This window comes from Vulpes vulpes, chromosome 12, assembly GCF_048418805.1.
Source record: "Vulpes vulpes isolate BD-2025 chromosome 12, VulVul3, whole genome shotgun sequence".
In the NCBI taxonomy this organism is placed as follows: Eukaryota; Metazoa; Chordata; class Mammalia; order Carnivora; family Canidae; genus Vulpes; species Vulpes vulpes.
This window is the reverse complement of record NC_132791.1, coordinates 22,288,299-22,316,073: the sequence shown is the minus strand read 5'-3', so window position 1 is coordinate 22,316,073 and position 27,775 is coordinate 22,288,299. Positions and strand designations below refer to the sequence as shown.

Here is a 27,775-nt window from a genome sequence, read left to right as displayed (position 1 = left end):
CGCCGCCCTCCTTTCCGCCGCTAGGTGGCAAGCTGCTCACTGCCGCCCACCCCCGCGGCCCCGGAGGCGTCGGCCGGATCCAGCGACGTCACTCTAATCCCTGGCGGTAATTGGCTATTTCGCCGACGCCCGGGGGGGAGGGGCAGCCGGCGGAGAACCGGAAGCTCTGGGTACGGCGGGTGCGCGGGGCGTGCGCATTCCGGGCCCAGCGCCGACGGGAGGGAGGCCGGCTGCAGCTCTCCCTCTAGCCGGAGGGGGCAGACCGGATTCCTACGAGGTGGAGGGCCGAACCCTCCCGAGGCGGTCACACTCCTAAGGGCTGGGGCACACGGAGGGGAGGAGCCACGTTGAGAGGAGGGGTCACAAAGGCCGGTGGCGTCTCTCTGAGAGGTGGGGTCTCGTTGTGAGGGAGGAACACACAGAGGAGGGACGTCGCTGGGAGGGGTCCTGGCACCCGCTGACGGGGGCTCTCTCTGGAGAAACGGTCGCCCTGGGGGGAGGGGTCTCACTGAGGGAAGGGCCCCTCGGGGGGCGGGGTTTCTGCTGAGGGGCGGGACCCCACGGAAGGAGGGGCTTCCGGGCAGGTGGAGGCTTCTCTGCCGAGAGATAGGGCCGTTTGCAGGAAAGAGTAAGGGGAAGGAAGGTTCAGGCCGGGTGGTCACTGGGCGGATACTCCTCTGCTCCTTTGAACTGTATTCCAGGGAGGCAGGATGGAGTAGGGAGGTGTGCGGGGCCACACCGGGGACGGACTGGCCACAGGCTCGCGAGGGCATCGGAGCCGCCCGAGAGGGGCAAAGGTGTCCGGGAATCCAGAGGCGCAGGGGTGGAGACCTGGGAAATGGGCAGGCTGGGCCAGAGCGGGGGCCGGGAAGGCAGGCAGGCCCCTGGGCTCCCTCCGATTGTGGCTGGCCCGGAAGGGGCTACTTTTCTGCCCCGCTGGTCCACGGAGCCCAGGAATCCGGCGGCTTCCTGAGCCCGGCTCTCAAGTCCGTGGCCTGAGGGTGGGAAGCGAGAAAGGGCAGCTGGAAGACACTCGAGCCGCGCGTACGCACAACCAGCCCGTAATTTCCTTCAGCCATTTAGCTCGGGCCTGAACTCTCTTGGCCCCAACGTCCCAGACCCACTCGCCTAGGGTGTCGCGGTCACCGCTCGCGGGGTGCCTACCTGAGGGGGCGTGGCCGCTGCCCGGGGGCCGGGCTGGAAGGAGTTAAGCGGAGGCCCGGCTCAGCCCCGCCCCCGGCAGGCCGCGGAGCCTGAGCCCCAGCGGCGAAGCGGAGCAGCGGCCGCCCGCCCGCCCGCCCGCCCGCCTCCGCCTGCGGGGAGCCCGCCCGCCGCCCGCCTGCCCGCCGGCGCCCAGGAGAGCCGCCGCCACCGCCCGGCCCAGGCCCAGGCCCAGGCCCTACGCAGAGCGAAGCGGAGCGGCGTCCACCCGGGCCCTGCAAGCCGGCGCGGCGGGGGCGGGCCCAAGATCTTCCGCGGATCTTCCATTCTCCAGGGCGGGAGCGGGAGCCCCGGCGTCCGGGATCGGGCTGGGCGCACGCCCATGGCAAGCGCGGCCTGCCCGGGCCCCGGGGACCCTGCCATGTGAGGCAGGCCCGGGCTGGGGGCCCGGCCATGGCCGGGGAACGGCCCCCACTGCGGGGCCCTGGGCCAGGGCCCGGAGAGGCGCCGGGGGAGGGGCCCCCGGGGCCGGGGGGCACGGGTGGAGGCCCTGGCCGGGGCCGCCCCTCCTCCTACCGGGCTCTCCGCAGCGCCGTGTCCAGCCTGGCGCGCGTGGACGATTTCCACTGCGCCGAAAAGATCGGGGCCGGCTTCTTCTCTGAGGTCTATAAGGTAGGATCAGCAGAGAGGGCAGAGGGGCGGGACCGAGCCTTAGACGGGAGGCTGGGACTAGGGGACCCAGACCCGGACACCCCGCGCGACCTGGCGGATCTGCCGTCCCCAGGTTAGGCACCGACAGTCAGGGCAAGTCATGGTGCTGAAAATGAACAGACTCCCCAGTAACCGAGGAAACACGCTACGGGAGGTGCAGCTGATGAACCGGCTCCGACACCCCAACATCCTAAGGTGAGCGGCCCCTGCCGCTTGCTGAGAAGCTTGCTGGGAGAAGAGGAAAGATCCCGCGGGAAAAGCGGGAACTGTAGAGGGGCCTGGACTCTTAACAGTCTACCCTTCTATCTTCCCCATCCTCTTCCAGGTTCATGGGGGTCTGTGTGCACCAGGGGCAGCTGCACGCTCTTACAGAGGTGAGGATGGGCCGGGAAGGAGGGGACCACCACCACACCACCACCACCTAGGGGGGAGAGAGTCAGGGCCAAGTGCATCTACAGAGGAATAATGAGAGGCAGCAGGATCTCCTCCCATGAGAGGCTTCCCTGAACTTCCCTTTGGGCTAACCACAAATAAAATGCCTCAGTTGGTTACATTCTCTATGTGCGCTCTAACAATGCTGTCCAACAGAACTTTCCACAGTGATGAAAATGTTCTACAGCTGCATGTGGCAGTAGAAATATGACTAGTGTGGCTGAGGAACTAAATGTTTAATTTTATTTAAACTTAATTATTTAAACAGTTGCTCATGTCTTGGACAGGACAGCCATAAAGATGAGTGGGGAGGGACCCTAGAGCACAAACTCACCCTTCTGACCTTTGCGATCCTCCTGAGTGTCCCCTGACTTATAAGTGGGAGACCTAGAGTACAGACGGAAATCTTGACACTTATTCTCCTTCTCCTTCTATGCCCCAGTATATGAATGGGGGGACCCTGGAACAGCTGCTCAGCTCTCCCGAACCTCTATCCTGGCCTGTCAGGCTCCGCCTGGCTCTGGACATTGCCCGTGGCCTGCGGTACCTGCATGCCAAAGGTGTATTCCACCGAGACCTAACATCCAAGGTAGGCTGGCCAGGTGAATAGAGGCATGAAAGGGATTTGAGACTGTTACACAATAACTGGCTTCTGGATGTTGGAATGTGGATAGTAGACAATTACGATGTTGGAGTAACAGGGCACTGGAGAATGGGGACTGGGCGGGGGGCTCTGAGGGGCTAAGCATGCTATGTTTGAAGTGATAATATTGAAAGATTGGGGTACACTGGAGAACTGGGAGGTCAGAGAGAGTTGAGGTTACTCTGGAGTGATAGGGCTTTGGGGTATATACTGGGAGATCAGAGAACAGAAGGTGATGGGTATGTGGGGATGCTATGTGTATGTCAGAACTGTCTGATACGACGGGAAGACCGAGGCTTCACGGCTGTTGTGGGTGACTTCGGGCTGGCTGAAAAGATTCCTGTGTATAGGTGAGGTGAATGCTCCTGTGCCCCCCCCCCAAAAAAAAACTTTCTAGAAGGTCCCTATCTAAGTGAAGCCCCCAGAGACAGTTCCTTTGGAGTGGGGAGGGGGCTGACCTCATCCCCTTTTGTTTAGGGGGGGTGTCTGAGTGGAATGTTTCTGATCACTCTGCCCCTACCCCTGCAGGGAAGGGGCAAGAAAGGAGCCATTGGCTGTGGTAGGTTCTCCATACTGGATGGCTCCAGAGGTGTTGCGGGGTGAGCTGTATGATGAGAAGGTAAGACCTCAAGCCTTCAGATTCCAAGGCCTTCCAGGGACCCTTGAGATACTTTTATAAGGCCCCATCCCAAGTTCTTTAACCGCCATACTGAATATTTAGGAGACCCCCAAATCCCCCCTCAGCCCCTCATAGGCACCTCTCCAACACATGAAACCAGCAAGACTTCCCCCAAATTCTGGCATATTCTGACAAAATCCTGACATAAAAACTATCAGTTCCTCCCAATGACATTCTCTCCTCTTCCCAGGCCGATGTCTTTGCATTTGGGATTGTCCTCTGTGAGCTCATCGCGAGAGTACCTGCAGATCCGGATTACCTGCCCCGAACTGAGGTGAATGATGTCTCCAGGTTTGAAAAGGAGGCGCTCCAGACTGGGCAGCTCTTAACCAAGGAGGGTTCCCTGGAGGTTGAGGTCCTGATTGGGGGTCAGAAGGAGAACCCAAGGGAGGCAGACTTGAAGGCTCCGCCTCTCTGTTCCTGCAGGACTTTGGCCTGGACGTGCCTGCTTTCCGGACCCTGGTGGGGGATGACTGCCCACTACCCTTCCTGCTCCTGGCCATCCACTGCTGCAGTGTAAGAGCCTCACTCTTTCTTCCTGCCCACCACCCCCATCCGTCAATTGGCAAGGCTTTCCTGCTCCAGGTGGTGGGAGGAAAATGTAGAGACCTTCTTTTGGAGGAGCATTGAGTGAAGCTATCCCTGTTTCCGCCCATCAGATGGAACCTAGCACTCGTGCTCCCTTCACCGAGATCACCCAGCACCTGGAATGGATCCTGGAGCAGCTGCCTGAGCCAGCCCCTGTCCCCAGGGCACCCCTGACACACAATCAGAGTAAGTGAGCATGACCCTGACCCAACTGAATTCCTTTTGCCTTTCTTCCTTAGAATTCAAGGAATTAAGACTACGTGTATTTATGAGTTGAGAAGTGGGAGTGGTGAAAGGATATCTCAAATAAGACATTTTCAAATTCTAGAGCCAAGGGAGGGAAGAAGGAAAGAAGAGGTAAGGGAGGGCTAGAGGTGACATCCCCACCCCACCCCCATCCAAAGTACCCAGTGGGACTCCCTCTTATAAGCTCTAGTCCTGGGATCCCTGGGTGGCGCATGGGATCGCTGGGTGGCGCAGCGGTTTGGCACCTGCCTTTGGCCCAGGGCGCGATCCTGGAGACCCGGGATCGAATCCCACGTTGGGCTCCCGGTGCATGGAGCCTGCTTCTCCCTCTGCCTGTGTCTCTGCCTCTCTCTCTCTGTGACTATCATAAATAAATAAAAATTAAAAAAAAAAAAAAAAAAAAGCTCTAGTCCCACCAACCTCTTGGTGAATAGTGAGGCCTCAAGGAGCTACAATGAATGCTGAGAACAGTAACCACAAACTTCTCTGTTTACAGGGTCTGTTTCAAGAGGGGGTCCCTCAGCCACACTTCCAAGGCCAGACCCCCGGCTTTCCCGAAGCCGGTCAGACCTCTTCCTGCCCCCATCACCAGAATCACCTCCCAACTGGGGGGACAATCTGACTCGAGTCAACCCCTTCTCACTCCGGGAAGACCTCAGGGGAGGCAAGATCAAGCTGTTGGACACACCCAGCAAGCCAGTTGCCCCCCTGCCCCTTGTACCGCCATCACCACTGCCCTCCATGCAGCTCCCCTCAGTGACTGCTCCAGAGACCCTGGTCCAGCCTGGGACACCTGCCCGTCGCTGCCGCTCGCTACCATCATCCCCTGAGCTTCCCCGACGTATGGAGACAGCACTGCCAGGTCCTGGCCCTCCCACTGTGGGCCCCTCGGCTGAAGAAAGAATGGAGTGTGAGGGCAGTAGCCCTGAGCCAGAACCCCCTGGACCGGCTCCCCAGCTGCCCCTGGCTGTGGCCACAGACAATTTCATCAGCACTTGTTCCTCGGCCTCCCAGCCCTGGTCCCCTAGACCAGGACCTGCCCTTAACAACAACCCCCCAGCTGTGGTGGTCAGCTCCCCGCAAGGCTGGGCTGGGGAGCCGTGGAACCGGGCCCAGCATAGCCTTCCCCGGGCCGCGGCCCTGGAGCGGACAGAGCCCTCGCCGCCCCCTTCAGCTCCCCGGGAGTCTGATGAGGGGCTGCCTTGCCCCGGCTGCTGTCTTGGCCCTTTCAGCTTTGGCTTCCTATCCATGTGCCCTCGCCCCACACCAGCTGTTGCCCGCTACCGCAACCTGAACTGTGAGGCGGGCAGTCTCCTCTGCCACCGAGGGCACCACGCCAAGCCTCCCACACCCGGTCTGCAGCTGCCTGGGGCGCGCTCTTAGCGGTGGGGCCTGTGGTCTCTGGCCTCCAACCTTGGCCTTCAGGATGCCCCGTGAGGACAGAGCACACACATTGGATGGTGCCAGCCCCAGATGGGCTGACCGCCTCCTTTCCCCACATAGAGGAACCTCAGCATGGACTCAAGAGACAGAACATTTCCTCTCTGGCCCCTGGGCTTGCTCTCCCGTGGGCGATCACTGAACCAGACAAAGCATTGCTGACACATGAGACTAACACGTGCAAATTATTTAAAAATATTTCAATAAAACTGCCTGGCTGGCTCCGGGCTGCCCTTATCCACTCAGCCCATGCGCCCTCCTCCACCCTCCCCGCAAGTCCACAATGGGAAATTCCTCGGGAGGCCAAAATCTCTTCTGGAGACTTCTTCACCCAGTTCCCAAAGCACTCCAGTTTCTGGGATGGGATTTCAAGCAGACAGCAGGCTGGCTAGGAGTGTTGGGCATGGATCAGCCCTTGGCTGGGCACTGTCCAGGCAGAGTGGGGGCATGCTGGAGGGAGATGATCTTAGGGTGTGCAGATGGCAGTCAGGTGAGGGCCACAGGCTCTTGTTGGCATAAGTACTTGTAAGAGTAAAGCGTCAGCTCAATGGTTGTTGCTAAGGATACATCCAGCTCATCCCACCTCCCTGGACAGCCACATTGGCAGCCTCCCAGTGGTTCTAAGCCTTCCCTGCCCAACCTACCCCCCCCCCCCCCCCCACCAAACAGACCAAGATTCTGAAGACTGTAGAGGTGACCAGCTCTCTTGGGCATAAATTTTACCCCTGCTCTGAGTCCCTTTCCCTGCCTGCTCCCCAACTCCCATGACTCAGTGGATCCCTCCTGCTTACCCAACTCAGGTCAAAATGTGGTCCTCATCTGGATGCTTGAAAGCTGCCATCTCACAGATGTAGGGAAGAAGAGAAGTACAGACCTCCGGCTGCATTTTTAGCCAACTACTTTGTATCTTGTAACATCTTGAGACTTGACCATAATACCTAAAGAGTGGTGAGGTAGAACTGGGATAAGCTCTGCCCCCCACCCCAGCCCACCCTCCCTTTTCTCCCCTTGCCCTGCGTTAAACACCATGAAGTCCTAACCTGCCTTGCCTGCCTAAGGCCTCATTTGAGTGTGGTTCAGGGACAGATGTCTACTCTAACCCAAAGAGGCTTTAGGCCTGGGGGAAGGAAAAATCACCTAAGATCTTAAAAATGGAAACTTCTGTTGGGGAATGTAGATGACTCCCCTGTCTCAGGGTCCCTGGAGTTTATCTTCAAAGTTGCCTCACTGCTCCCTACCTTCTCTAAGGCAACTCTAGTCCCCCGAGAGGCCCTGACTGAGAAGGTGCCACCTCAGTTTGGGTAGCCTTGTCAATGGATGGGTAGTTAGAATGCCAGGGTTTATGAGCTATGAAGTCCTAGCTAAAGCCTCAGCTGCTTCAAGACAAAAATGATGTGGGTCCCAACCTAGTAACTTAAAAAAAAAAAAAGTACCTGAGACTGCCAGGTACTGGGGAGGGGACAATGAATAAGACTGTCCTAAAGAGTTATTAAGTAAAGGAAAAGGATTAGTAGGTAATTACAATATTGATTTGTGAAAGAATTTTGGGGGTAGGACCTCCCAAAACTTTGGGAGCAGAAGGGGAATCTCATTGCTATGTCTTTATGAAGGAATTATGAGTTGAATATTCCCAGGAGTCCTAACAGACTTACCCAGAGCCTCTTTTATTGTCACCCTGCTGCCACTTCTTAACAGAGCTGTGAACAACCCAAAATGAACGAGACGGACTAATTTGTATCAACACCTTCCTCGCTCTGTTGCCGTATGCCATCTGAGGGGCGATTCAGAGAGACAAAAGGTATGTAGAGAATGATGAGGAATATTCCAGTGGATGGGGGACAGCATAGGATGGAGGGGATGTGGGCTGATGGACGAAAATGAACACTATAAGGAGGTCTCTGAGCTTTGACAAGAGGACTGTTTCTGTCACATGCATAACATCAGCTCATCGGTGACCTGTCCCTGCTGCCTTCAAGTGCCACCTTGCAGATGCAGGCTGGCCCTTCAGTTCACCTTGCTGCTGGGTAAGAATTTCTGCCAGTCTTTGAAGGGGAGTCCTTCTGTGGGCTGCTCTGATCATAAGGAGCCAATCCCTACAATCCAGCCCACCAGATATGGGATCTCTCTGCTTGAGAGGCCAAGAGAGTGAAAGAAGCTGTTAAACAGCCCTGTAGTGTTGACCAGAAAGCCAAGGTGAGAAACAGGTTAAAGTAAAGAAGGTTCATGAGCTTCAACTCTCATGCCAACTCCAGTCAGTTGGTAGGGGCTGCCTGGAGCACTGTGCTGAGAAGCTGCACAGAAAAGGGACGCGTGCAATGCCATTCCTGACTCGATGACATCTACCCCTTTACTTCACAGTACCCACTACAGTCTGCCAGTAAGGGTATGCTTACCGAATATGAATAAGCAGAACTTTCACTGAATTCGGCCAGGTCAGAGGACAGGGATTTACAGTGATTTCGGCTCTCCTCCCAACTTCTCTCCGTATATGAGATGTAAAAGCAACTCTTCTCATTCAGTATCCATCCCATGGGACAGCAGTTGTCTACAAACCGGAGAGAATGTGACAGCACAGCCCAGACCCAGAAGGGAGATCTCTCTGTTTGGGAGGAGACTGACGACCCTGCAATCTGGTCGCTAACAGTGCCCACCTTGGTCTAATCCCAGCATCTTCACTCATTCCTAGCCCTTCATCTTTGTGGATCTGTATTGGGCCTCCCCTGGTAATCCCATTCCTATGCAGATTTAGTAAAAGTCTTTAATATTCACAACAGCACTCCTTAACAGTCTGAGGGGTTTATCTTAATAGGGTGGTGATACTATTCTCAATTTCTGAATAATTGCATTCCCCCCACCCCGTACACTTTGGCTGGCTTCACCTGGGCCACCCGATAAGTGTTCATTGGCCTCTTATTCATCTCAGGAGCTCCTTACAGGATTCCTCGCTGCATATTCGAAACTTGCCCACACCCTCCAAGCTGCCAGCCACCTCCTTCCCCCTCTCTCCACTCTTCCACAAGTTAATAACTTTGGTTCCTGTACTGCTGAAATCATCAGACACTTGATGTGAACTCTCTCCATTTCCCTCCCTTCCACCTCAAAATTCGTCTCTTCTCTGTTCCTGATTATCTCTAAGCAATAAACATCCCTCTTACTCTCATAGCCCGTACCCCAATCTGAGCTCATCCCAACCCACCTCTCTCGTTGCTCTGTTCCATGAGTCCTACCTGTGTCACTCAAAGATCCTTCCTTCCCCAGCTCCCTCTCTTCTATCTACATTTTCTCATGTCCTCGCCCAGCTACCCTCTTGAGTTTCTGTCCTATGGCAACTAAAAAGAATACAAAGTCAGTGTGGCCAAATGAAAGAGGGTGAAGGGTAAGTGGCATGCTGAAAGATAGGCACGGACCTTGGAAGCCAGGCTAAGGATTTTCTTATTTTCATATTACCAGGAAGAGTAAGTCAATGTTGGGTTTTACATAGAGGAATTTTGTTATTGGCTATATTCCAAGTGTTTGGGCACAGTGCTGGACATATAGTGTGCATTCCATAACTTTTGATGTGATTAATCAACTGGAATGACATGATCAGATTTTTGTTTTGAAAGGATTGCCCTGGCTGCCACATGAAAAGTGGATGGGGATGGCAGGGGTGAGGATGGGGGTGGAGAAGGATGTTTAGGAGAAATGATGCAGCAAGCTGTTGCCTTTATCCTTGCAAAAGATGAGGGTGAGCAAAAATGTGAATGGACATATAGATTCGGTGGTGAAAAATGGAGGGAATTTTTCTGATAGAGTAAGGCACCTGCTGAAAGTGACAGAGAGGATGGTAGGGTAAGGAGCCATCATAGAGAGCAAGCTGAGCACTGCACAGCTTCCGAGCAGCACTGAGCAACTGGCTGAGGTTGAGGCTAGCGTTTTGGCGGCACCAAGCAAATGCTTGTACAATGTGGAACACTTGGGTGCAGGCCTGGGCAAGGTGGGCATTTCATCCAGAGCTGAGATTGCCAGTCTGTGCACCAGGACCACAGAACAAAGGAGTAAGTGGTTGAAGTGATGGGTCCCAGAAGCCAAGATGGGTGGAGAGAAGTGACAGCTGATGCAAAGGGAAGAAATGGGAGATGTGGGTTGGAGGCCTCACTAAGGTTAAAGAAGGTGGGGAAAGCCTGGAGGAGGCAGCTGCAGTCAGAGTGGAGGTCTGAAACCAGCCTTCGAGCAGAAGAGCAGTTCAGGATGCTGAGGGAATGGGGGCAGCGCTGCCTGTGACTGAGGGTCACAGAGAATGAGAAGGCTAAAGACATGAAGGCTGGGTGTCTGCACATCATCTCACCATCTTAAGCGTTGGGGGAGTATCCCAATGCCCCCTGAGCTAGACAGAGCCTAATGTGGACCATAGGTAGCCAGTCCACAAACATTCCAGTCACCTAGGGCCCAGTTCTCTGCCTCAAACCTCAGCCTGCTTCTTGCCCAGCCTCTCCCCTTTTATGTGGCCTCCTCCCTCATCGCGCCCCCCCCACACACACACATACTGCCTGGGCTCCTGCCTTCAAAATAGATGAACTCTCCACCCCAGCTCCCTACCCCACATTACCCCCACCCACCTCATCATGAGAGTGCCACCCACGCTTGAGAGTTTCAGGTACCTTGCCCCACCACCAGCCTGCACTTCATCAATCAGTAATTTTTAACCCCTGGGGAATCTCAGATGTAGCGAGAAATAATTAAAGTTACAGACCCTCTTTTTAGAAAAATGTGCAAACAACCAATTTCACAACCCAATTCAGGGGCTTCTCAGATCTTTGACACTGATATCAAGCCATGGGAGACCTGAGTTTGGTGCTTTGGACAGTGTGATCTGCATTGCTGGCTGCCACCCTCCTCCCTCCTGCAGGATCTGCCTTAGAGTTAGGTGAGTCACCCTAAATCTGGAATGCACCTTGATCCTCCTCTCTGTTGGCCACCACTCTCATTTGCTATCCCTTTCCTCAACAACCCAATGGCTCCCTGCCAGAGAGACCCCTGCCATGAGTGTCTCCTCACTTCAATCCATCCCTCACAGCAGACCCTCCCATCTCTCCTCTCCCAGAGCAGATACCTGATAAGGGGCATCTGAATAAGAGCTTCAGTGTGTCCTGAAAGCTGCTCAGCCTCTGCTCCAAGGTCTTCCTTTGCTCCTCCTCACTTTGCAAGTCCTCCTTTGTCTTCTCCCTCTCAGACTGGCAGGCCTGTAACTGCTCTTGGGTAGCCTGGCAAACCCTCTGTTCCTCCTGTAGTGCTTCCTGACTCTGGGCTAGTTCCCTCCTGGACCCCTGCAGATCCTCTTCCCTCTTCCCCAGCTGGGTTATCTTCAGGTGGAGCTGCTGCCTTAGGCTGCTGTTAGTGGTTTCCAGAACCCTGTTGGTCTGCTGGAGCTGCTGAGAAACCTGCAGATCTGTTCGGCCATAATGAGAGATTTGAAGAACATCTTCTTCAGCTATGCCCTGGTACCCTGACTCTTCAGCGTCAGTCCTTTTTCTGCTTCTTGCAAATTTTTGCATAACAGGCTGAAATGTAAGATCTGACTGCCTAAAGCTTAAGGAGGTACTGGGTTAGATAAGGACAATTTAGGAAGACATAGCACTCTAAAACAGACCTGGCTGGAAACCAGACGAAAAGCTAAGCATGTAGTGGTAGTGACTGGGCCCTGCCCAGAGGAAGGGCAGCTGTTGGGAAGAGTAGGGGAGAATATTGCTCAGGGTACATGGGCAGTGGGGGACAGTCATACTCACAGCGCACTCCCAGGCAGATGGCGGCCACCCCCAACAGCAGGCAGGTGAGGAGCAGGCCAAGAAAGAGGTACTGCATACAGGCTGCACGGCCTTAGGGAGACAGTGGGGTGAAGGGCAGAGAGCCCCAGGAAAGTTTGTAGGCTGAGGGGCTGGGTGAGTGGGGATATTCACGGGAAAGAGTATCCCTCAGAGGACTGGTGCTGGTGTGGTGGGGTTGTCGGGTAGGGAGTTTCCGCAGGTAGCGGAAGGAAGGTGTTCCAGAATAAGGGCTGGAATCTGGAATCGTTACTGGTAAGGATTGAGGGGCGATACCTGGTGGGATGGGAACAAATCTCAGACGGGGACAGAGGACAGGGGGGTATGTGCACGGGGACACCGTAAAGGGGGAGGAGGGAAGATCTGGGTCAACCTGGGGGAATGATACACACGGGTATGGGGGTGAAGGGGCGGGGAGGGGCCTCGGGGCTGCCCGCCGCGCCCAGAGCGCTGCCCCCCCGAGCTCAATCCCGGGAGCCGACTCGCGCACCGCGGGGCCCGGCACCAGCCCAGGCCAGCCCCCCGCCGCGCGACCCTCGCCGCACCCCTGCGCTGCCCCGCGGACGGGGGGAGGGGCGCCCGCCCGAGGCCCCGCCCTGCGGCCGGGGGCGCGCGCCGGCGGGGAGGGCCCGCGACTCACCCGCGAGGAGCCGCCCGGCAGCGGGTGACGTCACGGAGCCCCAGGACGCAGTTGGCTGCTCGGCCGGGAGCCCTGCGGACCCGCGGCGACTCGAGTTCGAAGTCGGGAAGCCCCGGGAAATTCCCCTTCTTCCCACCATCTCCCCCTCTCCCCTTCCCCCCACCCCCCCCTTCCCCAGTCAGGTCTGGGACGCCGGCGACGTCTGTGATGCTCGGGGACACCCTTAGCACTCTCCGGAGTCCCGCATCTCCCCCAGGACTCCTGTCTCTCCTGGGTCTTACTGCATCCGCTCTCCCGGGACCCCCTCCTTTCCCTCCTGGGTCTCCCCTTAGGTTTCTTTCAGCACTGCCCGCATCCGCGTGTCCCAGCCGTCTCCCCAGAAGTGCTCTCATCCCTCTCCCCTACCCTTTCTCTGTCCCGTGACTCCCCATTTCCCATCCGAATTCGACTCCCCACAGGGGCTGCCCCAATCTCTCCTCGCAGCCCCTGTCACCCCTTTGGGTTCTCCACCTTGCCCCTGGGCTCTTTATTCTTCCCTGGCTCCCATTTATCCACAGGTCATTCTCTTTCCTAAGCACCCCCTCCTTTCCCAGGGATATTGTGCCTGCCCCCCCCCCCCAATACCTGGACTCCCAGCTCAAGACACAGACACACACATTCTCTGGGCTCTCCGTACCTGCTTTGTCTCCTACTCCAGAAGAAGCCAAACTCAAGGGCCCACCTGAGACTGAGGACACTTGTACATTCTCATAGGTAAGCTCCTCATCCTCATCAGTCCCTGGGTCTGAAGAGAGAAATGGTGGAGGTGAGGGTGGGGTCATGAGGGAGCCTGGGGATGCAGAATCAAGGAGATGCCTTGCCCACCCTTACCCTGTCCTAACCGGCTGGAGATGCTCTTCTTCAGGGGAGCCTTCACGAACCGCAGGTCTGCATAGGTGATGGCCTCAGCCATTGCCCTGAGCAACCCGGCTCCCACCTGTCTACCCTTTCTTCACCAGCCCCAGAGCTTCCCAGACACTCTCCCCTCTGTCCCTTCACACTCGGAGGCTCTGTCTTCCTTCTGTGACTGCACAGCTTAGTGCTTTACCCTCTGACTTCCAGTTGCAAAAGAGGAAGATGTCAGTAAGTGTCAGACACAGATGGGTTCAATGAAGCAGATGGCATCCTTGAGCCTCTGCCAGAGAGACAGGGGATGGGAAACTGAAGTCCAGAACATGGGATTGCAGCGTGGAGGTGTCACTGGATCACTATTCAGGCCCATCCCTGTGTCCTGCCTGTGCTCCCCCTTCATGCCCCCCAGACCCGCTTTGGCAGCGCTGGGCTCTAAATACTTGTCCTCCTGGTCATCTACCCTGATTTGCCCTATGCTCTAACCTTGGCTGCTCTGTCCATGGGCTTATCTATGTGTTGTCAGAGCTCTTTGGTGCCTGACTAAACCCAGACGATCTCCCCAGTCATTGCTGCAAAGTGGAGCTCCAGCCTCCACATCGTATTGGAGGGTCCTAGTGTGGAGCCCTTGCTCCTCATCATCCTGGGGTTCCCAGCAGGTCTGGGTTCCCAGAAAGGGGCCCTCGATTTGGTGGAGCTCATTTCCCTATCAGTTTGGAGGCTGGTGGGAGGGGGAGACCCTCCCACTCCTGCTGTTGTCCTGCAGAGCTGCTAAGGATCTCACACATGGGGAGGCTCTCACTCCAAAGCCCTTCCTGAGAATGTGGCAGGCCTTTGGAGGATGCAGAGGAGCTAGGACCACACAGTTTCTCTTCTACAAACTCCCCTAGATTCCCTCTTCACAGCCTTTCCCTGGCCTTGTCCACCCTTGTTCCCTATCCATCACACCGTTGGCCAGTCAGTCCCTTCCTCATCCCATCCTGCCCCATGCTGGACTCAGGGCATCCTGTGTCCCAACATCTGAGCTAGATGCAGTGAGCTGAGTCCAGGAGGCACAGGCTTGGGGATAGGCCCGGGCTGGGGGTGAGGATGAGGGACAGCCCCTAGCTCATGCACCTTTGGAAAAGCCTGCAGCACTGACCCCTTTTGCACCCTTGTGGGGGCCCGGGGGGCAGGTGAACAAAGGAGTTGGGTGGGGATGAGAGGGCAGCAGCTGCTTAGACAGAAGGGAAGCAAGGAAACAGAACAGGGCTGGGTGCTGAGCACACAGACGCTGGATTTGAGGCTTTGATATTTTCTTGGTCTGGATTTGTTTTTTTTTTTGTTTTTTTTTTGTTTTTTTTGTTTTTTTTTTTACTTTCCTAGTAAAGTTCTTTCCTTATAAAGTCTTAACATTGTCCCCTTACACCCAGCCCTGAGGGCAAAGGGGGTGTATTTGTGGGAGAAGAGTCAGGGCTAGGAGGCCCTCATGGCTGGTGAAGGCCTGGCTGACAGAAGGGAGGAGGAGGGAGGATTGTTGAGCAGTGGTTCAGAGGTGCTCCCTAATATTCTCTTACCAAGCTATGACACCAGAAGGGCTTGCTTCCACCGGTGGAAAGAGGCTGAGACAAGACATGATATGTAGGTGGGAAAAAAAACCCTTGCTGTGGGTGGCATCTGCCCCCGCAGAACCTCTTCACACATTGCACCTGTGGGGAGGAAGAAGGAAGGAGAAAGAGGTCCTCACCACATGCTAGCAGCTGTGGTGTAGAACTAGTGGTGTGTAGAGGGGTGCCATCAGGGCCCCGTGGGGCTCCTGAGAGCTCTGCTCAACAGCACCACCCAGCCTTCCCAGAAAAAGGACCTAGTGCAGTAGAAAAGTACAGTTGTCACCTGAGAATAGGCAGGTGTACATGTGTGTGAGTGTGCACGTGTGAGCATGCATCCTTGGATTTGGCCATCTGTGGAGTTGTGTGTGTGAGGTGAGAATCTATGGCAAGACCTGCTGGGAGGATGAAGCTCAGAGAATTCTGGGGGCTGAAGGGTGCCCATGATGGCTGTTATCTTTTTCCATGGCAAGGAATGATGAGCCGTTTGCAGAAAAGTCTTAAAAGGCCATGGGGACAGATGATAGATGTATTTATTTTCTCAGGCTCACCATTTCCTAAGGTGACCCTGCAGCTGTTAACCGTCCTTGCTTAATTAAAGTTTCCAACAACCGGGTCCCCTCCCCCAGTCATCCTATCAGGGCTTCCTCCAGAGAACAGACCATGGTGCGTGTTGGTGGCTCCCTGGGGGCCTCAGGGGCCTGTGAGACTGAGTAGGAACCTATAGAGCAGCTGGGGGCAGGGGTGCGGGGTCAGTCAGGGTACTTGGCGTGGGGTACGGGGGGCCGGGGCAACACCTATGTAGATCTGTTGCAGGAGTATTTGCAGAAATTCAGTAAACTGTAGATAATGCCCTTGTTTTCAGAACCAATACACAAGTGAACATGGCCTGGATAGCAGATAAAATGCCAAACCAAGTTTTCAGTATGTGCTCAAAAAAAAAAAAAAAAAAAAAAAAAAAAAAAGAAAACCAAAAGAAAAAAAAAAAAGAATCAATGGATATGCTGGCTAAATGGGCCCTTGGAGAGACTTTAGAAGGTAGGGCATCCAAATGCAACTGGAGTGAGTGAGACTGCATTTCCACAATGGCATGGGTGCATTAAGAAGACCTGGCCTGGGATCCCTGGGTGGCGCAGCGGTTCGGCGCCTGCCTTTGGCCCAGGGCGCGATCCTGGAGACCCGGGATCGAGTCCCACATCGGGCTCCCGGTGCATGGAGTCTGCTTCTCCCTCTGCCTGTGTCTCTGCCTCTCTCTCTCTCTCTGTGACTATCATAAATAAATAAAAAAAAAATTAAAAAAAAAAAATTAAAAAAAAAAAAAAAAAAAGAAGACCTGGCCTGTGTCTCCTTCCTCCTTAGCTCTTTTGGTGATGGTTACACATGCCCTATGACACTCTGCTTTCCTTTCCAGTGCCTTCTTTTCTGAATAGGATGTGAGAGCGGGATCCTTCTTCCCCATGTGTGTCACATGCGGTCTTTGCAAAATTGACATTCACATTACCTTTCAAGACTGGACATCACGAAGGACACCTGTAACTTAGGCTGGGCCTCACCTGCCCAAATGTCAGGAGAGCCTGCTGACTTTTTAGAGCCAAGGGGGCAGTGCTGTGCATTTCAGCTTTTCTGTAACCATTAGAGCATGTGAGCATCTACAGGACAGACACCAAAACCCACACCTTGCTCTCTCCTGGCCTCTGCGCTGTGTATTATTACAGGGCTCTGGGTTGGAAAAGTAGACAAGAGGAGGGAGCCCAGCTATGAGGGCACTAGAAAAGAATTTGCTGTGTGGAAAGGGGCTCATCTGTAAAAACCTTGGTGAAATCCAGCTCACATCTAGAAGTAAAAGAAGTCTCCTGAGACCCTGAAAGTCAGGTTATATCCATCTCCGTAACTTTAATCCACCGGTGCCAGGAGGCTCTAATCCATAGACAGATCATGGCAGGCAGGATAATGGCCTCTCCCAAATGTTCACACTTGAATCCCTAGAACCCGTGGATATGTTCTTTTACTTGACAAAAATGTGAATGTGGCTAAGGACTTATTGCATTTGGTAAAACGTCCAAGAGGTATTGAATAATAAGAATAATAGCAGGCATCTCTGTCTAAATGTTTATTTTAATGGAAGTGGTTTTAGTATTTCACCATTGAGGACAATATTTGCTGTTAGGTTTTAGTAAAAAGTATTATATTCCAGCAGTTTTCCTCTTTTTCATTTTTACTTAGAATTTTTATTAGGAATTGTATTAAATTTTGCTGGCTCTAAATATTAAATATGGGAGCTTTTCTTCTTTTCCTGTAGTTTTGACTAGATTAAATAGCATAGAAATTATCATTATTTAAGAATAAATAAAACTTGGGTGTCTGGGTGGTTGGGTTAGTTAAGCATCTGACTTTAGCTCAGATCATAATCTCAGGGTCCTGGGATTGAGCCCCATTTCAGACTCCCTGCTCAGTGAGGAGTCTGCTTCTCTCTCTCCCTCTGCCCCTCCCCCCTGCTTGTTCTCTCTCTTTCTCTCTCTCAAAAAAAAGTAAGAATAGATAAATCTTAGTTCTGGTCCCCTTTGAATTCAGTCTTTCCAAAAATAGGTCTATAATCGCCTTCTTATTCTAATCTTTTCTAAGGTAGGTTGAGCTATTCAAGTTTTCTTCTTTCTCTTGAGCCAGTTTTGGTCATTTACATTTTTCTTGAAATGTATCCATAAATCTATATAAAATCTATATAAAATCTATAAATTTTCTTTTCTTTTTTAAAGATTTTATTTATTTATTCATGAGAGACATAGAGAGAGAGAGAGGCGGCAGAGACATAGGCAGAGGGAGAAGCAGGCTCCATGCAGGGAGCCGGATGTGGAACTTGATCCCCAGACCCTGGGATCACGTCCTAGGCCCAAGGCAAATGCTCAACCACTGAGCCATCCAGGCGTCGCGCATCCCTCCTCTAAATTTTCAAGTTAGTTGAGAAATTTTAAGTTGCACATTTATATACTTTTTTTTAATGTTTTGTTTCTTGGAACTAATCTTGCCTTTTTTATTCTTTTTTCCTCTGTGCTTATAAGAGGTTTGTCTACTTTATTAGCCCTTTTATTTTTAAATTTTTAAAAATATTTTACTTGGGGGATTCCTGGGTGGCGCTGCGGTTTGGCGCCTGCCTTTGGCCCACCGCTCGATCCTGGAGTCCCGCGCGATCCTGGAGTCCGGGGATGGAGTCCCGCATCAGGCTCCCGGTGCATGGAGCCTGCTTCTCCCTCTGCCTGTGTCTCTGCCTCTCTCTGTCTCTCTGTCTCTCTCTGTGTGTGACTATCATAAATAAATAAAAAATTAAAAAAAAAGATTTTACTTATTTATTTGAGAGTGAGCACTAGCGGGGCAGCGGCAGAGAGAGTAGCAGAGGGAGGAGAAGCAGGTTCCCTGCCATGCAGGGTTCAATCCCAATCCCAGGTGCTGCGCTTGATCCCAGGACCCTGAGATCATGACCCAAGCTGAAGGCAGATTCTTAACCCACTGAGCCACACAGGTGCCCTGGTGCCCCTTTATTATCCCTTTTAAAGAACTTTTTAAAATGTATGCTTTTTAGTATAAACAAAACAAACAAAAGTTTGTTCTCCATTTCATTCATGTCAGCTTTTAATATTTCCTGATTAATTTTGGTTTCTTACTCTTTTTATAATTTATTGAACTAAGTACTCCCCTTATTCTCTCTCTCTCTCTCTCTCTCTCTCTCTCTTTAAGCTTGCTATCTTATAGCATTTCAGAGATACAGGGTAATTAAGAGGGTATCCAGTCTTACACTATTTTTTCATTCAGTGTTTACATTTTGTAAATACTATAATGTTGTTCTCTTTTAAAACCAGCTTTACAATATTGTAATTTACATGCAATAAATTTTATAAATTTTAAGTGTACAATCCTATGAGTTTTGATAAATGTATTCAGTCACTTAACCACTACCACCATCAAGATACAGAAGATTCCCATCACCCCAAAAGTTCCCTCCTAACCCTTTGCAAGCAATCTTCACACCACTTCTAGCCGGCAACTTAAATTCCCCTCGTCGGATACCAGTATTACAGAAAGAAGTGGCTTCCTGTTGATCTCTCTGGTACTCCTTTCCCATGTCTTTATTTTGAATCTCTCTTGACCACTTTGCTTTAAGTATATTTCTTCAAAGTAGTATTGACCAAATTTGATTTATAACAAAGTCACAGAGTCTTTTAATGGAATAATTCAGTCCACTCATATTTTTTTTAAGATTTTATTTATTTATTCTTGAGAGACAGAGAGAGAGGCAGAGACATAAACAGAGGGAGAAGCAGGCTCCTCATAGGAAGCCCAGTGTGGGACTCAATCCCTGGACCTGGGATCACACCCTGAGCCAAAGGCAGACGCTCAACCGCTGAGCGCTGAGCCACCCAGGCATCCCCACTCATATTTATTATACTGAGTGATGTATTTGATTTATTTCCATCTTACTTGTTTTTAAATGTGTAAACATTGTTGTGAACTCTTCTTTTCTTTACCTTTGCTGGATTGAATGAATAGCCATTCATCCCATTTTCTCTTTGTTAATTTGGAGTTTGTCATTCTATTAATAGTTGCCATCCCTTGTCCTGTTCTCTTAAATAGATGCACATGATTGTTCTAGTATGTGACAACAGAACTATTTCCATCATACTCTACTTATCTTCTACTTCCTCCCCACTGTCTAAGATATGGCCTTTAGATTACTTTCACTACCTTTCTCCTCCTCCTCCTCCTCCACCTCCTCCTCCTCCTCCTCCTCCCCCCTCAGATCTTCAGATCTTGGAACACTCACTTTCCCTCACTGCCTGATTTCAGAGTTCTACTGAGATAACTTAGCCCTTATTAGAATTTCCCTCACATGTTCCTTTTGTTTCAAGAGTATTTAGCATTTATGTGACATGTATAAATATATAGAAATATAGATATAAATATATAGATCATGGTTCGTTGCACTTCACTGTTTTCTTTCCTCTTCCCTTGACCTTCCCCTATCTTGAAGTCTGTTCTAATTCATTTGTTGTTTCATTAAGAGTCTCTTCTTCAAAGAATTTCTCACATGAGACAATGAGTGATTTTTGTAAATTTTCACCTATCTTTCTTTCCCCCTTTGTTAGGTCCTGGTTGCAGGCCTTTTCTTTCATTACCTAATGTTCAGTTTTGCTGTCTCAATTGCCTTCGAGGGTTGCAAATAAGAACAACTCTCCTTTTTGCCTGGAAATGTGTAACATGTCCCCTATCCTTAGAGTTCAGGAATTTTAACCATGTATAGGGCTAAGTCTTTTTTCAGCTCAGGAACATCTCATGTTATTATTTAATTATAACATCTCCTCTCCTATTGCTTTTCTCCTGGAACTCCTCAAATTTGCCAGCTAAATCTCCTGAGTCTGTTTCAGTCTCCCGTCTTTCACCACATAATTTGCATCTCCATATCTTTGTTACATGTTTTGAGATATTTCATCTGTTTAATTTTCTGGACCTCTTGTGGGGTTTCAGCAGTGACCATCCTCTCTTTTGCTTGATGTATGTAAATTTTTAGTTCTGATATCACAGTTTCTAGTTCAGGGAAATCTTTTGTGTTTGACCTTCACACATTACCTCCCCCGGGCTCTCATTCACTCAGAGATGGCATTTGTTTCCTCCAGCAGGTCTCTCCGCCCTCTGATTTGTCTGCGTTCTCCTGGCCTTGAAGGCTGAGAAGGCTGAGAAGGCTGAGAAATTCAATCCACCTGCTAGTGTTTTAGAGAGCTGGAGAGACTCAGCAAAGCCATTGATTGTTCCTGGGAAGCCGGCGGTTTCTGGGACCTGCTGCCTTCCTGAAGGTCCTTTTTCTTGGCTCTGAGGCTGTTCTCCAGACACTTGTCTGCAGGAAATTCTCTCTGCCAGGAACTTAGCACAGCCCATTTAAAGTTTGTCCTCTGTAGCTGGGAGTTGTCAGAGGGGTTGTAGAAGGGAGAGTTTCATTAGGCTTCTTTTTTTATTTAAGATTTTGTTTTGTTTTATTTTATTTTATTCATTTTATTTTAAAGATTTTATTTACTCATGAGAGACATAGACAGTGGGAGAAGCAGGCTCCTCACAGGGAGCCCAATGTGGGACTCAATCCCTGGACTCAGGATCATGCCCTGAGCCGAAGGGAGACGCTCAAACGCTGAGCCATCCAGGCAACCCTCACTAGGCTTTCCATATACCCAGACTCCCCTTGCTCTAAGTAGTCTCAATATTATTGACAGACACAGCGATAATCACCAGAAGATTTAAAAACAGAAGACAGTAGGTGCCTCTGGGAACTACAAGTGGAAGTAGGAATGGGGTGGAGAGATAGCCTTTTACTTTTCCCCCCATACTAGGATTTCTCAACCTCAGCACCTTTAACTTTTGGGGACAGAAACTCTGTATGGTGAGTGGCTGGCCTGTGTGTTGTAGGACGTTCAGCAGCATCCCTGGCTACTACCCACTATATACATCAATAGCACACACTCCCCAGCTGTGACAACCAAGCATGTCTCTGCACATTGCCAAATGTTTCCTGGAAGGCAAAGTCACTTCTGGTGGAGAACCACTATTGTATAGCTTTCAGTTCTATTTAATTTTTTTAAACATATGCTCACACTATTCCTATAATTAAACATTTAACTGAGGTCATGAGACAGAGAAGAAAATATGAAGCAGTTGTGAGGAAACAGAAACCAGAAGTTGAGACTTTACAGTAGAGGAGAAGGAAGCAAATTAGCAAAGTAGGAAAAAATTGGGAATAAATAAACAGAAACCCTGTCAGAGAGTCATAGGACGGGAGGAGCAGGAATGGGGAGACCCACATACTCCTGTCACCAAGGTCCCCAGCAATGTTGTGATTGTAAATCCCAAATTCAGCAAGAGTCTGCAGAGACCCAGTTGTACCATAGCCACTGTTGGGGTGATCCCTATTCCATTTGGCTTCCTACCTGCCCCAGGTGTCCTAACAATAAACATCCCTTCACTTAAGCAAGGCTAAATAGGTGTATTCCTTACAAACAAAGCCCCATAGACTTGGTGTCCAATGATGAGAGGGGCTCTCCACTGTTTGCTGCCAGTAATATATTCACTTCTTAGCATCACACTTTAAGAAAGACTCTGCTCAAGAAAAACATGGGAATAATGAGTAGGCTGCAAATAAGGTCTGTAAAAGGAACTCCAGAAAGCTTTTCCCTGGAAGGGGGAAAAAAAGACTTAGGCCATCTATCAGGGCTGTCATGTACAGGAGGGAAAAAGGTAATTATATGATTGTAGCTCAGAGGCAGAACTGATGACAAAAGTAACAGGGAGGAAGATTTTGGCTCCAAATTTAAAAAGCTCTCTCAAAAAGAAAGATTGGAAATGAGCGCTTGCTAAAGTAGTGAGCTGCCTATTCCTGGAAATGTTCAAGAAGAAGCTGGTAGGGTGGCTCCTCCAGTGGATATAAGTTTGGGCCAGATCTTTCCGCCTCCTCCCAGCTATAGAATTCTAGAAATGTAAAAGCCTGGCTAGAGGCACACACCAAACAGGAACACTGTACAAATGGCATAACAGTGCATTTAAGTTAGAGGAGGGTGGCTGGTGGAAGAGTTGAGCAATAAGGGAAGATCTCAGAGGTTCAGCATCTTCCACTGGCCCTGGTGTGCTGGTCTTTCCCCCACAGAATTTTTTTTTTAAGATTTTATTTATTTATTCATGAGAGACAGAGAGAGAGAGGCAGAGACACAGGCAGAAGGAGAAGCAGGCTCCATGCAGGGAGCCTGATGTGGGACTCGATCCCAGGACTCCAGAATCACGTCCTGGGCGGAAGGCAAGTCCTAAACCGCCGAGCCACCCAGGGATCCCTCCCCCACAGAATTAGTCAGAACTCGTGGTTGCAAGAGATAGAAAAATCTAACTTAGAATGACTTAAGCAAAAAAGAAAATGTATTAGTTTACATAACCAAAAAGTTCAGGAGGCAAATCTAGCTCTGGGCATGTCTGGATCCAAGTTTCGAATAAAATCATTAAGATTTGGTCTCTCTCCATGTCCCAGCTCTGTTTCCCTCCTTATAGCCTAAACAAGCTTGGAAGTTTAGACTCCTCTTGACAGAGTACAGAGCAAGGCCAAAGATGGAGGGGTCTTGGCTGGACAGCTTCCTAGGCCCCTCCCCACCTACAAGTAATCCTTAAGAACTTCCTATCACTGAACATTTGACCGTCCCAGAGACCCTTCCTCTTCGGGTCTTGGCTTATCCCCTATCTTCCGATCTGGGATCTCAGGAAGAGGGGAAAAGCTGGGGCTTCACCGGGTTCTGGTGGCTTCCCCTAGTGATCCACCCTTGGGCAGGGCACTCCTTATGGCTGGAATCTTACACCAGTCAGGGAATGGAGGCCACTAAGGAAAGCAACTCTGTAGATACAGAAACGAAAAGAATTTCCAGGTATTTGGAAACAAGTTGACCAGCTGGAGAGATGAGGCAAGGGGGTCCTCGGAAGGTGTCTGAGGTGGATCTGGCTGCCCCAATTTATTTTTTTCCTAGACGCAGGGGTCAGTTAGGAAGTTGCCACGATCCCGGCCTTCAGTCCAGAAGGCCCCGGCTAGGGCACGAGCCTCGGAGACAGACAAGTAAGACAGTGAGATAAATCAAAAGGTTGTAGGGAAGAAGGAAAGTAAAAGATAACAGGCTTCGCGGACCGGATGGAAAATAAGGTTCAAACTGCACCCAGCTCCAGACGGAGCGAATCCGCTACATTCCGTGAACCAGGAGGCGCTGTTCAGGGAACCGCAGGGTCCCGGCTCCGCGGAGTTGTGGGGCGGGGCAGATTCCCGGGCAAGCGAGCGGGGAAACTTACAGGACTACATTTCCCAGCATGCCACGGACCGGGCAGCTTTACGCATGCGCAGGAGTTGTGGCAAGACCGCGTGGTGCCAGGCGGGGGTGCTGGGGGGCGGGGGTTGATCCTCAGCGAGCCGAGATCCTCGCAGCCTGGGAGAGCGGGTGTGAAGGCGGAGTGGAAGGCCTGCGTTCGTGATGTTTGAGGCCTCGGCTGCAATTTCCGGCCCGTCGCACTGGGTTGGCGGGACCCCAGACCCCTTCTCTTACGGAGTCTGGCCCTCTCACATCCCCCAGGCCGCGGACACGAGTGGTCTTCCCACTGGCAATCCTCAGAACCCCACATCCCGCTGCCAGTGGTTCCCCGCATCCGGTGCCGCCCCCAAAGCCACCTTCCCTCCCACACAGCCTCAGCTGCCTGTTCTTTACCGCGACCGGGGCCTCTTCTGGGGGAGGCCCAGGTTGGGGTCCACAGAGGTCCGGAAACTCCGGGGCATTCAGGTTATTCTCTGTGAGCAAAGGGTCCGCTTTCTCCCTGCGAACACCAGGCCGGGCTCGAGAGCATTGTGTCCTACTCTGGTTTTCTCTGGGACGGTGAGTAGGAAGGAGAGAAATTCGGCAGTAGAAGCCTGGCTTCCGCTGTCTTCTGCCCCTGAAACCTCAGAAAGGTCTGCTAAGCCAGACTTGCCTCTACAGAAGCCCTAGGGGGAGGTGGTGTAAGCTTGAGGTTCCGGCTGGTGGCAGCACAGGCATAGAGGCCGTGGGGAGAGTAGTAGGTCAGGGGCTGGTGAGCTTGCAGGCTCCAGGTGGCTCTGAGTGCAAATGCTAACGATATTCCAGCAGCAGCAAGTACAGCTTGAGCCGGGCTCCAGCCTCCACCCCTAGCACCCAGCCTGGCAGTTTTCATGGCACAGACTCTCTTGGTCCATCTTCCCCAGCTAGACGCCCCCAGAAGTGCTCTGTGCAGAGAGCAAAGCTCACACCCCTACCAGAGAGAGTCTGTAGAGTCTGTTGCAGATCTGGAGCCCTCTAGATAAAAATCTAAAGACTTTCTGAGAAGTTTTATTTGAAAACATGGGGACACAACAGAGGCAGCAGGGCATGGATTGGTATTCACCAGCCAGAGTTCTCAAATAAGAATCCAGGCTTGGGTTCCTCAGGTCGCTAGGTTTCAGGATCCCTCCAGACTGTGGGCTCTCATGGAGCACCCCCCCTCCCCGCCCCACCTTCTGCTCTGGGGCTGTTACCTCCTCCATCACTGCCCACTTCCTATATCTGAAGGGGCACTGAAGTGTTAGGGGTAGACTTTAAGGGAGCAAGAGCAGAAAGGATCTAGTTAAAAGCCACAAGGAGGAGGAAGTGAAAAACCTGGGAGCTTGAGACCTTAGAGGAATAGATAGGAAAAAAGAGAGAGAGAGATGGAGAGGGAGCCACTGCCTTTGTTTCCTCCATTCCCAAGAAACTGAGGATCTACTTATTCCCCTGAGATGTCTCCCTCACAGTTCAGAAGGAGAGGTTGGGGAACATTACCTCCTGTGACTGGGCAACGGTTACCTGTCTTTGGGGGGGGGGGGGGGTTGGGAGACAGTTACGCTGGGGACAGGGTAGCAGTAACCCCTGCCACACCGGAGGCTGAGCGAGGCTCATCTCATTCTGCTAGGCCCTTCATGTCAGCTGGGTGCAGGCTGGCTGTTGGCATAGGCCTGGTCAGGGAAGGAAGCCCGTGCTCTGCGGGTCTGGGCACACACTGACGCGTAGAGCTCCGGCTCTGGGCCTGAGGCCTGGGGCTTTGGCTCAGAATCCAGTACCACCTCTGAGTACTTGATAGGAGTTCCAGGGCTGGGGATGTGGCCCTGAGACGGCCGCAACTGCAGGCTGGTATAGCACATCACTTCCTCCGCAGCCTGGAGATTGAAGGCTGTTAGAAGTTCCCTGGACCTTTGGAAAAGCCCCTACTTCCTTCCCTCCCCTCTTCTCAGCCGCAACTGACTCACCATGGCGGGGCCTCTAGGAGTTGGATCCTGTTGGTCTGGCCCTGGTTCTTGAGACAGCCGACCTGGGATAGGGAACAGTACTAATCTGGTCACTTCTGGTTCCTCCTCTTGCAATCCCTCATCCCACCCACCCAGGACGTGCGTGGCCTCTGTGCCCCTCCCCTCTGCCAGCTTCCTACCAGTCTGAAGATAAGGCAGGTTCCCATATAGGGGGACCTCTTCCACAGATCCTCCAGAGCTGCAAGAGAGAGATGACGGGATGGGTGGGGACGTCTTCGTAAGGGGGAACTCTTCGATCACCTCTCTCCGTTGTCCCCTACTCACCGTTCCTGCTTCGGATGGCTTCTGCTCTGGCCACTAGTCCATCGGAACAAGTGCGCAGCCAACGAGATGAGAAGCAGCAGCGACACAACCGCTAAGAGGGCCCACAGTCCCCAGGCCTGGGCCACGGAGGGGATTCCTGTGGACACCAGAGGATGGAGGGTGTTACTGCCCAGCCCAACCCTCCAGGTCCTAGCAGGTGGGACATGGGAACATATGACCCCTCCTCCTCCCCCGCCCCGCCCAGCTCACCAGGCACTAGCAGATCTGAAGTGTAGTTGTCACTTCTGCTCATGACTGCTGACATGGGAGGTGAGTCTGCAAAGCCCTGTGCTGAGAGGTCAGCCTGGTTTATGGCCTGATAGCCGCTGCAGGCCCCTTTATTCTCACCCCTCCTTGGGCTTGGCCTCCACAGCTCAGCATCCCCAATGCTGGTGGTGGCAGAGTCACTGGTTTCCGGGGAGGAAGGGGGAGGGGAGGGATGAGTGAAAGAACAAAGACACCGCCCTGTGCCTGCACCTGCGCCACCCAGCATCTCCTGAGTTTCTGCCCACCCCTCTTTGGCCCTACACCTTCTTTGGCCAGAGAAGAGACAGGCTGGCCTGAGATTATGGTGCTACTGTGCAGGTGAGCCCATGAAGACTCCCAGAAGATAAAATAGCATGAGGCAGGACCAACGAGACAAGGAAGCCAGGCCTTAGGACTCTGAGACCATGAGAGAATGTATTCCTCACTTAGCATGCTACAATGGGGAATGGGACGGGGATCCCTCCATGCTCTAAGGTTGACTGTAGGGGATAAGATGACCATTATCATTTTTATTATTACTGGTATAAGAATTTAGGGGAGGGGATCCCTGGGTGGCTCAGCGGTTTGGTGCCTGCCTTTGGCCCAGGGCACAATCCTGGACTCCCGGGATCGAGTCCTGCATCAGGCTCTCTGCATGGAGCCTGCTTCTCCCTCCTCCTGTGTCTCTGCCTCTTTCTCTCTCTCTCTGTGTCTATCATAAATAAAAATAAATAAATCTTAAAAAAAAAAAAAGAATTTAGGGGATAGAGGAGTTTAGATTTCCCCCTCCCAACCCACTTCATCCAAACTGTCCCTAAGAAATGCCGATCTCAAAAGTTAGTTGAATTAAAGAAAACTCTACCCCAGTATATCCTGGGAAGCTGAGCCATTTGTTCACTTCAGGGAGTGGAGTGAGCCCTGCCCAGATACAGCCCAATCACATGGGCTGCTATTGATGTGGAAGAAGGATTTCAAGTTCCTTAGACCACTATCTGACAATAGTGGACCCGAATTCCCTAAAGGCAGCAGTCAGTTGAGAGCCATTTATCATATTATACCTGGCCCGAACCCTCTCCTTTATGTTGACTGTGCCAACTGGCTTAGGGTCAAGGTTTGGACTACACTGCTCTGCAACCAGGCTGCCTCTAGAGAGTCGGCTAGACTATGACAACTCCCCTGAGTGTGGGTCTCTCCTCCCTGCCCTGCCCCCTCCATTTCTGGAAGAACAAGAAGATACACTCCCATTTCATTCATTTATTTAGTGTACATGTACCTCGTTCATTTAAGTCACATTTGCTGATTGCTTGCTAATGTGCGAAGCTCTGGAGATAGATGTGAGTGGGAAATGGCTTCTTTCCTTGATCTAATTAGAAAGATGACCCTGTGTGTCCCAGAATTAAAAGGCAGCATGGAACACAGGGAAACGCTCCAGGTTTGCCTGGAGAAGTCCTGGTGATGAAAGGTAGAGCTGGGGAGTGGGGTGCTAATGAAGCACCTGATAGGGAGACAGAAAAGCCTTGGAATCTCCG

At 52.0% G+C, this 27,775-nt stretch overlaps 3 protein-coding genes across 4 annotated transcripts; 1 reads left to right on the top strand and 2 right to left on the bottom strand.

Annotated features, from left to right (window-relative positions):
- Positions 1-1,253: 1,253 nt before the first annotated feature.
- TESK1 (testis associated actin remodelling kinase 1) lies at positions 1,254-6,137 on the top strand. Its single transcript, XM_026013188.2, has 10 exons — positions 1,254-1,833; positions 1,946-2,067; positions 2,198-2,246; positions 2,747-2,893; positions 3,215-3,297; positions 3,476-3,566; positions 3,817-3,900; positions 4,053-4,142; positions 4,286-4,400; positions 4,957-6,137. Exons 1-10 carry the CDS (start codon positions 1,615-1,617, stop codon positions 5,841-5,843), a joined length of 1,887 nt encoding a protein of 628 aa, XP_025868973.1. The 5' UTR covers positions 1,254-1,614; the 3' UTR covers positions 5,844-6,137.
- Positions 6,067-13,405, bottom strand: CD72 (CD72 molecule). 2 transcript variants are annotated; one of them, XM_072727986.1, is made up of 9 exons: positions 13,212-13,405; positions 13,018-13,125; positions 12,342-12,413; positions 11,666-11,755; positions 10,993-11,328; positions 8,294-8,445; positions 7,553-7,671; positions 6,692-6,838; positions 6,067-6,422 (listed from the first exon to the last, which is right to left on the bottom strand). In XM_072727986.1, exons 1-8 carry the CDS (start codon positions 13,291-13,293, stop codon positions 6,697-6,699), a joined length of 1,101 nt encoding a protein of 366 aa, XP_072584087.1. In that variant the 5' UTR covers positions 13,294-13,405; the 3' UTR covers positions 6,067-6,422; positions 6,692-6,696. The 2 variants fall into 2 exon arrangements, 1 of the variants encoding a protein (XP_072584087.1); XR_011995497.1 differs by lacking the exon at positions 7,553-7,671 and having other exon boundaries at positions 6,288-6,422; positions 13,212-13,392.
- Positions 13,406-24,691: 11,286 nt separating this feature from the next.
- Positions 24,692-26,493, bottom strand: SIT1 (signaling threshold regulating transmembrane adaptor 1). Its single transcript, XM_072731896.1, has 5 exons — positions 26,211-26,493; positions 25,962-26,097; positions 25,817-25,875; positions 25,638-25,699; positions 24,692-25,547 (listed from the first exon to the last, which is right to left on the bottom strand). Exons 1-5 carry the CDS (start codon positions 26,491-26,493, stop codon positions 25,314-25,316), a joined length of 774 nt encoding a protein of 257 aa, XP_072587997.1. The 3' UTR covers positions 24,692-25,313.
- Between the last annotated feature and the right edge of the window lie 1,282 nt (positions 26,494-27,775).

Bases quoted from the DNA above. Each gene is read 5' to 3' on its own strand.
- SIT1 (XM_072731896.1), bottom strand. From the start codon at position 26,493: ATGCTGGGTGGCGCAGGTGCAGGCACAGGGCGGTGTCTTTGTTCTTTC. The intron at 26,098-26,210 runs GTGAGCTGGGCG...TGGTGTCCACAG, and splicing joins TTCAGATCTGCTAGTGCCTG to GAATCCCCTCCGTGGCCCAG. The intron at 25,548-25,637 runs GTGAGTCAGTTG...TTCAATCTCCAG, and splicing joins CTCCTAGAGGCCCCGCCATG to GCTGCGGAGGAAGTGATGTG.
- TESK1 (XM_026013188.2), top strand. From the start codon at position 1,615: ATGGCCGGGGAACGGCCCCCACTGCGGGGCCCTGGGCCAGGGCCCGGA. The intron at 4,143-4,285 runs GTAAGAGCCTCA...TCCGCCCATCAG, and splicing joins TGGCCATCCACTGCTGCAGT to ATGGAACCTAGCACTCGTGC. The intron at 4,401-4,956 runs GTAAGTGAGCAT...CTCTGTTTACAG, and splicing joins ACCCCTGACACACAATCAGA to GGTCTGTTTCAAGAGGGGGT.
- CD72 (XM_072727986.1), bottom strand. From the start codon at position 13,293: ATGGCTGAGGCCATCACCTATGCAGACCTGCGGTTCGTGAAGGCTCCC. The intron at 13,126-13,211 runs GTAAGGGTGGGC...TTCTCTCTTCAG, and splicing joins CTCCAGCCGGTTAGGACAGG to ACCCAGGGACTGATGAGGAT. The intron at 11,756-12,341 runs GTGAGTCGCGGG...TGTCTCCCTAAG, and splicing joins TGCCGGGCGGCTCCTCGCGG to GCCGTGCAGCCTGTATGCAG.